The following is a 12,423-nucleotide window of genomic DNA, read 5'->3' on the forward strand; positions in this document are numbered from 1 at the left end:
GACTAAGTGGAAAGCCTTGTTTGTCGGGTGCCTCCAGTAATAGCAATTATTCTTTGAACTGAGGAGCTACAAGATTCATCATCATGAGAAGCTGACTCCTGGACCTTCCAGCATTAATCAGCTACAGCAGCTAATGATTTCAGGCAACATACAGTGCCGGTTTGTCCCGCAGTGTAATTGCACAGACATTTGCAACATTCAGTACCATACTTACGCCATTTTTAATTAGCGCACAGCTTACCCACGCTTTGTGATTTGTTTCGTACAGCCTTGAATAGAGTCTGACGGAGACTCCTTACACGGGATTCTTCAGAGAAGTCTGGTGTCTGTGTGAGCTTCCTCCTGCCTTCCAAAATCACACATGGTAGGTGAACTTTTTGACCATAGTATAAAGTTACCTCACTGATTCTACACACACATCTCTATTAAAAACATGGATCTTTATGGAACCAAAAGTGGTTCTTCTACAGCGTTGCTCAAAGAACCATTTGTAGTGCTTTGTTTTTAAGTGTGTGAATTAATAATAATAATAAGTAGTGTGTGTGGTATCTTGCGCTGGACTGGCACCCTGTCCAGGGAAAATTCCTGTCTTGTCTGGTCTAGTCTTGTGCCCATTGATTCTATTTAGGCTCCGGAACCACCGCAACCTTAACCAGGACGAAGCAGACAGGAAGATGTTGTCACTTTCCAATGGAAAACATGCATCTCCAAAGTGGTGAGTAGGCAAAAACATCTTAACTTTGAATGGAGGTCAGTGCAAACCCAGAGCATTTCTATTGGTCCAGTTCTATTAGTAGGTGTACACCTGAGAAAACTAAAAACGGGCAAAAATGGAGATTGGTGATATGTATGGATGGATAAATGAATCTGCTCTCATTAGAAAATGAAATCCAGCTGCAGTCTTTAATTTGGGCATTCAAACTCAAAACAATAACAGTTTGAACCATGACGTTCTGATGCCAACACAAATATGGCGCTAAAAACATACTGATTGCACCGTTTCAGTAAAACTGTAAATACAATTTAATAACTTACTCTATACTTCCTTGCTGAATTATTGTCTACTACATACAATTCACGTTTGTTTGGGTTTTTTTTTACAAAAGACAACAGATCCTGAGAATTAGGATAAGTAACAAGGAGACGGGACAATCTCTGCTCAGTAAATAAAGCATAATGAGACATAATAAATAGTAATAAATGAATAAACTGCAATAAATAACATTGAATGTCTATGACAATGTATTGGTTTCTACTCCTAGCATCTTAGCATCTTCCTGGTTCTTCACCAGGGGTAAACGTCTCAGAACTGAACTAAATGTCCATCATGTTTGTGTTCAAATGACATTCATGCCATAGTGCACTTTTGCAGATATCCAGGCAGTGGTGGTTTATTTAGCTCGTCTCCACACAAACGTCAAGGCCAACCTGCTGACATACTCTCTCCTGGGCTTTGCTAACTCTTCTACACATGCTGGCCAAATTACAGTGGTCCTAAGACAGAGCCCTGTGGAACTCCATCAGTTCTGTGTGTATATATAGGCATGTAAAGAAGAGCTGACCATAACTGCAGGTGTCAGTAATTGCTTCACTGTCATGGATAAGTAAAATGTCCATGCTTCCATAGCTCAGACCGGACAATCACATGCTTTTTGTTTTTGTGAGCATGTGATTCCCTGATCATTCCATTTATTCCAATACGAAGAATGCGCGAAAAGGAAAAGCGTCCTGCTCCGTGCTGTGCTTCGGTGTCTTCCCAGAGCCTACCTACCCCTTTCCTAGTCCGGAGAGCGGCTCTGAGCACAGGGCAATGTCAAGATATGTCAGCCACTTTCACCAGAGCGCTCCGTGCTCTTCTGGAGACGTCCTTTTCTTTTTGGAGTCACGTTCTCCGCGATTGAGGCGTGGTCCCCGTGGCGTTTTTGGGCAGCGGTGGCGGGCTCCAGTCGGGCTGGTAGAAATGGATGTTGAACGTCCTTGCCCAGTTAGCAAAGACGCGCTTCTCTGTGATGAAGCGGTGATGGCTGCCTCGGCGCCCGCGCTCGTGGGAGATGTACATGGCACATTCGTCTGGTCCCAGAGGCTCGTAGTAGTGATAAGGGACGGAGGGGTGTTGGGCTTCCCTGCAGAGAAGCAGAACACAGAATGTTAAGGACAAGAAGAGAAGATGTCCTGGCAATGCCAGCCAGATTCCCAGATTCCCAAATGAATCTTGAGCTGAATATCCACGTCCGAGGCAATTAACCCGAAGTGGTCCGGAGAATAAGTAGCAATAAGTGGAATAAATTGATTCTGTGTAACACAATAAGGCTTCGCAATGGCCTGGGAGAGAGAGGTCATGCCTCAGCGGGGAAAGCGTAATAAATCATCTCATTTTCCGCTCCTGGTTATTGTTCGAGCGGAGCTGGCGCGCAGCAGCGCAGCGGTAACATGGGGTGGGTGGTTAAGTTAAATGCTTCAAGCAAACAAAATTGATTTTACTCCCATAAAGTATTCATTATGCAGAGATGATTACATTTGTTGGACTTACTTGCAGAAATCTGGAGGCACCATGCCGTAAACATTGATTCGGTCACACAGCTCAAGAGCTATGGTCATAGTGAACCACCCCGTACTCAACCAGGAGTTGGAGATCTTCCTGCGAGAAGGAGGAGGAAAAAAAAGAGAATGAGGATCTGCTGTTTGATGATTGATCAATATGCTATCGGTAAATTGCATTATCCCAGATAACATGCTCATGTGGGGTCTGTATGGGGTGCCCAACTGAGAACTAGAAGGTTTTGTTCACAGGTTCCATGTTGGCACCACATTTGGATGCCCACCAGAGTCAGAGATGGGACCAGGAGGGGTTCAACGTGGGCCTGATCTGAGTTGTACACTGCACATGGGGCCTAGATGGCACCCATGTGAGATTAGGGTGGGCTGTAATGATTGGACAAGACATGTACAAACCCACTCGGAGCCCATGCCCACCTGGATCCCATCTAGCCCACGTTCCACCCATGTGAGCCGCACATGAGCATTACACCAATTTATACAGATTTGAAAACTCATCCTATTTTCCTCCCAGTTTAGCCAATCCCAGTTCCCATACCCTAGTTAGGACTTTCCCATCCCAGTGTGAAGTGCGAGTGTGAAGGCTACCACATGCTTCCGCCCCATGAAGCTGCTAGTTTTATGCTCCCAAGACTGAACAGAGATGAACTAATGTACCAGAATGAACAGGCTCATGCTCATCTGTCAAACATGATGGCGGTAGTGTTAAGGTGTATCAGCTATATGCTGATAGAAGCAGCAGGGCGAATTCTGAAGTGTATACCAGCCTCTTCCAGGGTCGCAACCTCAGCATTAGCTCCGCAATTGCACTAGGCAGCTACCGTGCTGGGGTCCTGGGCCCTTCACATCTATGATGAAATATGGAGTCTAAATTTAAGGCACTGAGGGCAAGCCTTGAGTCCTTGACCAGGCAGGGTCACAGGAAATGATACAGGCAAACAGAATAGAGGTCATTTTGATATTGATATTGAGGCCCCAAACTCATTGCTAAAAAAAGCTACTGACGACTCCATGCAGCCAATAGCGGCCCAGCAAAGCTAAGCTTGTCTTTTTTTCTTTCTTTTGTTCCAGTTTTAAAGTTTTAAAGAAAAAGATCTGAATCTGTGACAACAGAACCGCTATCCTAGTTCTGATAGGTCTTGCATGAGCGTGACGATATGCTAATATGCCATGTATGCAATAGAAGAGAGTAATACAATAACTCTAGGGGTGCGCTAATGCCAGCAACTCGGAAGCACAGGAGCCCAACTCCCAGTGCCATTTAGGAGCAGTGCCCACCTGACATGATCATTTCTATAACAGAGCGTTATCATCAACTGCTCATCAACTCCGCTGTCCTGCCGTCTGATACGGAAGCCCTAATGATTTCCTGACAAATAACATAATAACAGAGGAGAAACAAACACCATTAGGGAAGAACAGCTCCGAGCGTGATTGATTAGGAGGTGCGACTGCTGCTAAATTACCTCCGCCAACAGAGAGCTGCCCATCTGGCGGCTGTCACATCAATAATGTCCTGGACGTATGTGCCAGGGTGGCGTGCGCTCACTCGCCGCTACCACCTTCTCCCGGCTCCCCTTTCGCAGGGGTTTGGATTCCGGACTCTGGTGATTAGCCTGTGGTTTGGCCTCAGGGAGGCTTAATAAAGGTTACTCTGCCTGCTTTGTAAGGGCAGATCATTAGATAGGGATATGCTGGCCGGTTCACGCGAGAGGATGAGAAGGTGTTGCCGTTGGCGGTGTTGAGGCTGACCTATAATATATCAACCCTGCTGAGCTCGCCCAGTAGATTGGGAGCCTCTAAGCAGGCAGCTAGAAAGGGCCATAGGGGGTCCATAAATCTACAGAAAGCGGAAGGCATATGGCTTTGAATTCACCCTTACATACAAACACTGTACGTCCAAATGTTTGTGGACACCCCTACTAAAGAAACCAATATATAGATGTGCAAATGCACTCACACACACACACACACACACACAGCTTGTCTAGTCCCTGTAGAGAAGTAGTGAACCACAATGTTCACTAGACATTACCAGTGCATTGTGGGAGATTGTAGGGTAGTGTAGGGTAGTCAACGACAAATGGCTTGCTGTGTTTGGGGAAACGAGCGGGGTCTGGGTTTGACACTGATGCTACAGCTGTTCTCAGGGTGTCTTTGGAAGGGATGGGAAAGCTCAGTGGAACACACGACCAGCGCGCATCAGAGAGGCTAAGCCTGTAAGCCTTTTATTTGAGGATAATCGTGCTTGACAGAGTTTAGCGAGACTACAGCACTTTGGAAAATGGGGTGTGTACTTGTGTCTAGGCGTGCGCCTTCATTTGCTCTTGTGATGTGTGTGTGTGTGTGTACACACACACAGTGTACTCTGTGGGGATAGTAATGGCTCTCGTTGTCATCATAGATGATGATTACCGCTGATCAAGTTCCAGAGAAGCAATCCAGAGAAGTGTGGGCTAATGTTTAAGCCATTACTTAAATCCTTAGAAGTCAGGTTACACTGTTGCTTTTTACGCATATTAGAATCACATTACAATAATATTTACATAATTAATTATAACGACTTGCAATGAATCACCTTCTGCTCTGAGAGAGTGGTAAGAGTGCTGGGTTACTGATCACAGGGTTGTAGGTTCAATACCCAGATCTGCTAAGCTTCCACTCTTGGGGCCTTGAGCAAGGCCTTAACACTCTCTGCTCCAGGGGTGGTGCTGTGCTGGGATTTGGGTGTGCTGTATATGTATGAGGGTATAATTACAATAAAGGCACCTTCTTCTTCTTCGTGTTAGAACAAGCAACAACGCAGCTGTTCAAACCCTGGAGCACAAAATAAGTGGACAGAGACTTCATGGAGGTCAGTCTTGGTCAGCTTCCAAGCCAGCCACTGAAAGCGTGAACACAATACGGACCAAATACGTCTGTACCAAATGTCAGACAACTACTGCAGACCATCCCCCACCCCCGAACGCTAACGCTAGCTAACTTACTCTGTAATCTGTAATTCATCTGTTAGCATGTAGATGTAATCTGCATGCAGAAATCACACTCGTCTCAAATGATGCTGGAATCCACTTAAACGAGTCTGTATGAAACTCAGTGAGGTTTGACTTTAGCATGCAGTTAGCACTATGCTAACAGATAGCTATGGTGATAGTCCAGTACAGCTGTTCCACATCAGCTTCTGATCTAGAAACCCTTCAGCTCACTTCAGCTACCTCGTAAAGGTAATGCTAGTTACCACTAAGCTAACCGAGCCATGCCAACAGCATAGCGTTGGACGACGTAGGACGAGCCCGGTAGGTGGGCTGTGCTAATACAACGATAGCAACGTTGGATGAGCCCAGTAGCCAGGCCATGCAGTTAGAGCGCCAGGCTATCGATGACAGGGTGCTGGGTTCGATACCCCGGCTTGGCAAGCTGCGACTTCTGGGCCGTTGAGCAAGGCCCTATACCCTCTCTGCTGCCTGCTTGGAGAGTAAACCACTGCAGAAACCACTGCAGTTTCCCCAGCGAGAGCACCACGCACCACGGGTCCTTCTTTTGCAGCGTTGCTAAATCTAGACCAGTTATGCGACAGTTTCGTACTTGTCTAGTCTTGCACTACAACTGCAAGGCTAATGCTAGCTTGCTAACTTACTGAAGCAATAATTCATCTGTTAGCATAGTGTTCTCACACGGACATGTTACGGAGACCCGAACGATGGCACATTCACCACACCATGCAACGGTTACTTCATCTGCCCCATCTCCCACCGAGCAACAGTTAGACAGTTGCACCACCCGACAACCTCCTTTCGTATACCTACGTCTGAGAAATCCAAAATCACAACATGCATTTGTTTTGTTTTTGCCAGCGACTGCTGAGGATGACCGGTGTACAGAATGGGTATCGGCACTCCCGAGGAAACCCTACTTAGCTGCTCAGAAGAAGCAACCAACCCAGACTCCCATTAGTCCCATAGTCCCATAGTCTCAAGCAGCTCTCCTCGCTCGCCGCTTTCTCTTTCTGGTTAAGCAGAACACACGGCAGATCCTCCAGAGCGAACGCTGTTTGTATTCCTCACCAGCGCGCTCATGAAGCAGTGAATCAGTCTGGGGGCATGGAGAAGAGGGGAACACACACACACACAAGCAGAGCTAAGTTCCATGAAGTGTCTGCTTGGTGTCTGTCGTGCTGGGCTCATTCTCTTGCTCCCGCTGCCACAGCCGAACCCAAAGGCATTGCTATGCAATCGTCAAGGGCTTTCTTCCTTCCAGTGCTTCGCTTCGGTTCAGCGCTGCAGTCTCAATCGTCACAAGCGCTTTCAGTCAAGCCTGGATTGTTGTGCGCCTGTTTGCCGACGCCGAGTCAAATGAAGGCCCCCTGATATGCAACGAGCCAATCTGCTGTTCGCGGCCTCAGAACTGCGGAGCGTTTACGCGAGCGCTGCCAATTCAGCTCGACAAGCGTGATACACGCTGAAAACAAAAAGCACTAATCCTGCAGGATTCCGAGCGCATTTTCCGTCATGTCACGCTCTGATCTGCTCGTGCTAGCGCTAGAGACAGCGGCTGGAGTGTCTGATCTCCAATTTGTTTGGTTATAGTGATAGTTTGACAAAGGAAGGTCTAATCACATCAGCCAGCCGAGACATGTTTGACTCCCTTGGTTTTATACTTCGACAAATAGCTCTGAGCAAACTGAGCCAAGTATCGGATCGGATCAATTTTGCGGATCAGGCGAAGAAGAAGGGAGACAGACCGAACGGTGTGTGGTCATTATCCATGCTTTCCACAAACATCTAGCTAAGGTCAGCTAGAAGTGAATATCTAGTTAGCATTACAGTAGTCAACATTTTGCTAATAACCTCTAGCTAACATCAGTTAGCATAGTTAACTCTAACCAACCAAATCTAACCAACCTCCATTAGAGTAGTTAATGTATAGCTAACATCATAGTAGTTCACATCTACCAAACATCAGCTACAGTAGAGTTCTTAACATCTACCTAACATCATAGTAGTTAGCATTTACCAAACGTCAGCTAGAGTAGAGTACTTTACATCTACCTAACATCAGAGTAGTTAGCATCTACCAAACGTCAGCTAGAGTAGAGTACTTTACATCTACCTAACATCAGAGTAGTTCACATCTACCAAACGTCAGCTAGAGTAGAGTTCTTAACATCTACCCAACATCAGAGTAGTTAGCATCTACCAAACGTCAGCTAGAGTAGAGTTCTTAACATCAAAGTAGTTCACATCTACCAATCCTCGGCTAGAGTAGTTCTTAACATCTACCTAACATCAGAGTACTTAACATCTACCAAACATCAGCTGGAATAGAGTTCTTAACATCAAAGTAGTTCACATCTACCAATCCTCGGCTAGAGTAGTTCTTAACATCTACCTAACATCAGAGTACTTAACATCTACCAAACATCAGCTGGAATAGAGTTCTTAACATCTACCTAACATCAGAGTACTTAACATCTACCAAATGTCAGCTAGAATAGAGTTCTTTATATCTACTTAACATCAGAGTAGTTCACATCTACCAAACGTCAGCTAGAGTAGAGTTCTTAACATCTACCCAACATCAGAGTAGTTAGCATCTACCAAACCCCTGTTAGAGTAGAGTTCTTAACATCTACTCAACATCAGAGTAGTTAGCGTCTACCAAACGTCTGCTAGAGTAGAGTTCTTAACATCTACCTAACATCAGAGTAGTTAGCGTCTACCAAACGTCTGCTAGAGTAGAGTTCTTAACATCTACCTAACATCAGAGTAGTTAGTGTCTACCAAACGTCTGCTAGAGTAGAGTTCTTAACATCTACCTAACATCAGAGTAGTTAGCGTCTACCAAACGTCTGCTAGAGTAGAGTTCTTAACATCTACCTAACATCAGAGTAGTTAGCGTCTACCAAACGTCTGCTAGAGTAGAGTTTTTAACATCTACCTAACATCAGAGTAGTTAGCATCTACCAAACGTCTGCTAGAGTAGAGTTCTTAACATCTACCCAACATCAGAGTAGTTAGCGTCTACCAAACGTCTGCTAGAGTAGAGTTCTTAACATCTACCTAACATCAGAGTAGTTAGCGTCTACCAAACGTCTGCTAGAGTAGAGTTCTTAACATCAGAGTAGTAAACATCTACCAAACGTCAGCTAGAGTAGAGTAGTGGTCACCATCAGCAGAGCAGAAAGATACAGAACTATCAGTCGATGATGAAACTGATTAAACGAACGAACCAGTTCTGAAAACACGGAACATCTGCACCCAGTCTCACACTGGTCAAAAATAAACGGACAGTGCTTGCATGTTTCTGTTCTCACTGCGGAGCGAGAGTGAGTGTTTCATCTAAACCAAGGTCAAGTCCTGACTGTAGAAGAAATCAGTCCCTTCAGCTCTTCAGTGTACATCAGTGACCGTATGAGTTCTGTATGGTCGGTACCTCGCCAACGCTAATCCTGCTTACTCAATCCGGGATGCGCGCTCAGTCACATGACCCAAAGCTTCCTTTCCTCCTCGTGATTAAAGAGCGTTCCCGTTCAGGAGACGCAGCTACGACAGCCCGTTAAATTAGCAAAAGGGCTCGTCAGAGATTCTCCCAGCAACTTTCTGACAGGCCAAGCTGGCTCTGATGAAATTCCGACGGTGTCAAGAAAACAAAGATAACAACCGCAGCCCATCTAGCGCTGACATCTTACAGCGGCTTCGCGGCAAAACAGTATCGGAGCGTTCCCCGTAGCCGTCTTCCTTCTTTCATCCTCGCGTCACTCCGGAGAAACGCTGCGAGTAAATAACGGATAAAAAGGCGGGAAAAGGCTCCGCTGATTACGTTCCAGCATGCACTGGAATACGGAGCCGGAGATTCCCAAGCACCCGGCTGATTCCAGTTCGTCACTCAGGCTAATTAATCAGCAGCAGTATTTGTATTGCTTTTGTAATTAGTCTCCATGGAGTTGAAGGGAAAGCTGTGCATCATTAAATTAGGCTGATTAGCTGATATCCCATGTTGATATTGCAATTCCAAATGCCATACTGATTTACACACACACTCGTACGTACACACACACAGTTCCGACAATACCATATAGCCTTGGTTACATGCACCCATACATGCACCCTCTTCAGGAGGCGAGTATAGATTTGTCAATGACTGCCGTCCACCAAAAACCTCATGGACTGAAATATGGAGGCTGCACCGCAAGGTGCTAACCGCTAGTTAGCCTCAATCAACACATTGGCCAGGTTTACAGCTCTAACCGTCCCTCTAAAAACAAGCTAATCTTGGTCTTGGTCTTTTTCCAGAACCTTTTTCCGCAGCCTTGACATTAGCCCAGTATAATCTGGCCCTCCTGACTAGTGGTTTGCACATCGCGGTGCAGCCTCTGTATAACTGCTCGTGAGTCCTAAATATCAAAACGAGTCAGAACTCACATCCCGAGCGGACCTGAATGAATAATCCAGCCGCAGTAATTCAGCATTATTCCGGCTTGATGCGCTGGTTACTTTGAGCTTAATGTCAAAGTCTTAAATCCCTCCGAAATTGATTTCCCCTGTGATAGCCCCAGTGCCGCACTTCAAATAAGCACAAGCTCATAACTTAGAAATGATAATGACCTCAGCATATCTACATACTCTCTTCCTCACATTTCCCCCAGTTTACTCGTCAAATAAAACGGGTCAGTGAACATCGGAGCTACAGTTTGAGCGAGCTGGTGAAATGCACGAACCCAGGCTCGAGACACCATGAATCACTGCAAGATTCAGGAAACGAAAACACTACAAAAAAACGACCCTCAACACCGCCTGCCTTAGCGGCCGGGACACAGGAACGTTGGCATTTTCCCAAGGCCATCAGTTAACCTTGGGCAGCCTTGACCCGGTCACCGATTCACTGGTTGTCCTTCCTTGGAGGTCCTTTGGTAGGTACTGACCCTTGCATACCGTGAACACCCCACAAGACCTGCCTGATGTTTTGGAGATGTTCTGACCTTCCAGTTGTCTAGAACATCACATCCCAGTTTGGACATTTTCCTGTTTCCAACACCTTCATCACCTTCTGGCTGAACTGGCTGTTCACTCGCTGGCTAATGCGTAGCTCCCACCCCTTTGACAGAAGCCACTGGAACCAGGGATGCTAGCCAATACATAGCAGTTAGCCGTTAGCATTCTCTTCTGACATGTAGGAAGCATGTGCTAACCTGCACACTCCAAGCGCTGGTGGCATCAAATGATGGGGGTGAGACCTAGCTAGTGAGTAGGAACTGGGAGATGTAGAGGTAATGTAGATGGCCTGCAGCCCTACAACAGCCCAACCACCATCTCAGCTCCTCAGAAGATCTGAACCACCCTACCTGTCCTTGCCCGTCTCTCTCTTGAAGAGCTCGTCGAACTGCAGCATCTTCTGCCAGGAGATGATGTAGACCTTGAGCTTGGGCAGCACCTGGTTCATCAGGCGCAGGTTGTTGTAGACCAGTCCTTTGCCGTCACGCCGCATGTAGTTGCTGGGACCCCAGAAAATGAAGACGGTGTCCTGGCTAGAGTTTAAAAGCTCGTGCCGGCTGCGCAGGACCCGCTGCATGCTGGAGTGGGCGATGACCCTCAGGCTGGTGCGGCGGCCCACATCCAGCCCAAAGCCTCGGCCAGTGGGCGCGTCGTTCATGCGGATGACGCACTCGGCCTGGTCAATTTCCTTACCCCGCCCTCCACTCGTCAGGTGACCAGAGCTGGTGACCAGCGCACAACTTCCACAGTGCATCTTCAGCGGCTGTGGGGCACAGAGAGGAAAGACGGTGTTAAAGATGGTTTTAAAGGCTGTATGGACAAAAGTATTGGGACACCTGCTCATTCAGTGTTTCTTCTGAAATCAGGGGTATTCAAATTTGTAACTGTCTCTACTGTCCAGGGAGGAAGGCTTTCAACTAGATTCTGAAAAAACATTGCGGTGAAAATTTGATTGTATTCCAACTCCCCAACTTGCTGCTTGTGGTAGGAAGCCAGCCCCTCCCACTCTAGTAGGTGGAACCAGTGAAAGGGATGGCATTTATAAGATGTTAGATTGGGAGGAGGGGCTTCAGACATGTTCCTCCTCCCAACAGGTTTGTTTTTTCATAAGAACACAACATAAACACCAGATGTTTAAATAGAGTAGATAAAGTCTCCGCCCTCTCAGCATGCTTGAAAAGTGCACATAAGAGGGTGGAGAACAAGCATTTATACCGAGCCCTCCTTCTGACTGTGATTGGTCTACATCACAAACTCATTGGTTCTCGGACTCCTCCCTCTAACTGTGATTGGCCTAGATCACCACCTCATTGGTTCTCTGACTCTTCCCTCTGACAGTGATTGGTCTAGATCACCACCTCATTGGTTCTCGGACTCCTCCCCCTGACTGTGATTGGTTGTAATCACCTCATTTGTTTTCAGACTCCTCCCTGTGACTGGTCCTAATCACCACCCTATTGGTTCTGAGACCTCCCCCTGACTGTGATTGGTTGTAATCACCACCTTGTTTGTTCTGAGACCTCCCCCTTGACTGTGATTGGTTGTAATCACCACCTTGTTTGTTCCGAGACTTCCCCCTGACTGTGACTGGTCCTAATCACCACCCTGTTGGTTCTGAGACCTCCCCTTGACTGTGATTGGTCCTAATCACCACCTTGTTTGTTCCGAGACCTCCCACAGGCCGTGTTTTATTGCGACCACCAACTCGTACAATACCAACCCCTGAGTCTCACTGATCCACGTGATATGGTTCCTGCATTACTGCATGCAGAAGACCCCCAGCAGCACAGAGACATTTATTTACCTACAGAACAAACAGTCAAAAGGTTTGTCTGTCTGCCATCTTTTCATTTGCAGAGCGGGAAGCACCCGAGGT

General features: G+C 46.6%; 1 protein-coding gene across 1 annotated transcript in view; it reads right to left on the bottom strand.

The window, feature by feature from the left end:
• Positions 1-884: 884 nt before the first annotated feature.
• Positions 885-12,423, bottom strand: part of st6galnac5a (ST6 (alpha-N-acetyl-neuraminyl-2,3-beta-galactosyl-1,3)-N-acetylgalactosaminide alpha-2,6-sialyltransferase 5a) — a 37,110-nt gene continuing 25,571 nt past the window's right edge. The window contains exons 3-5 of the mRNA XM_072687000.1: positions 10,898-11,310; positions 2,531-2,638; positions 885-2,123 (exon numbers count right to left, since the gene is read on the bottom strand). Coding sequence (XP_072543101.1) covers positions 1,883-2,123; positions 2,531-2,638; positions 10,898-11,310 — 762 coding nt within the window. The 3' untranslated portion in view covers positions 885-1,882. The remainder of the gene's footprint in view (positions 2,124-2,530; positions 2,639-10,897; positions 11,311-12,423) is intronic.

Source organism: Salminus brasiliensis, chromosome 9 (genome assembly GCF_030463535.1).
Source record: "Salminus brasiliensis chromosome 9, fSalBra1.hap2, whole genome shotgun sequence".
Lineage (NCBI taxonomy): Eukaryota > Metazoa > Chordata > Actinopteri > Characiformes > Bryconidae > Salminus > Salminus brasiliensis.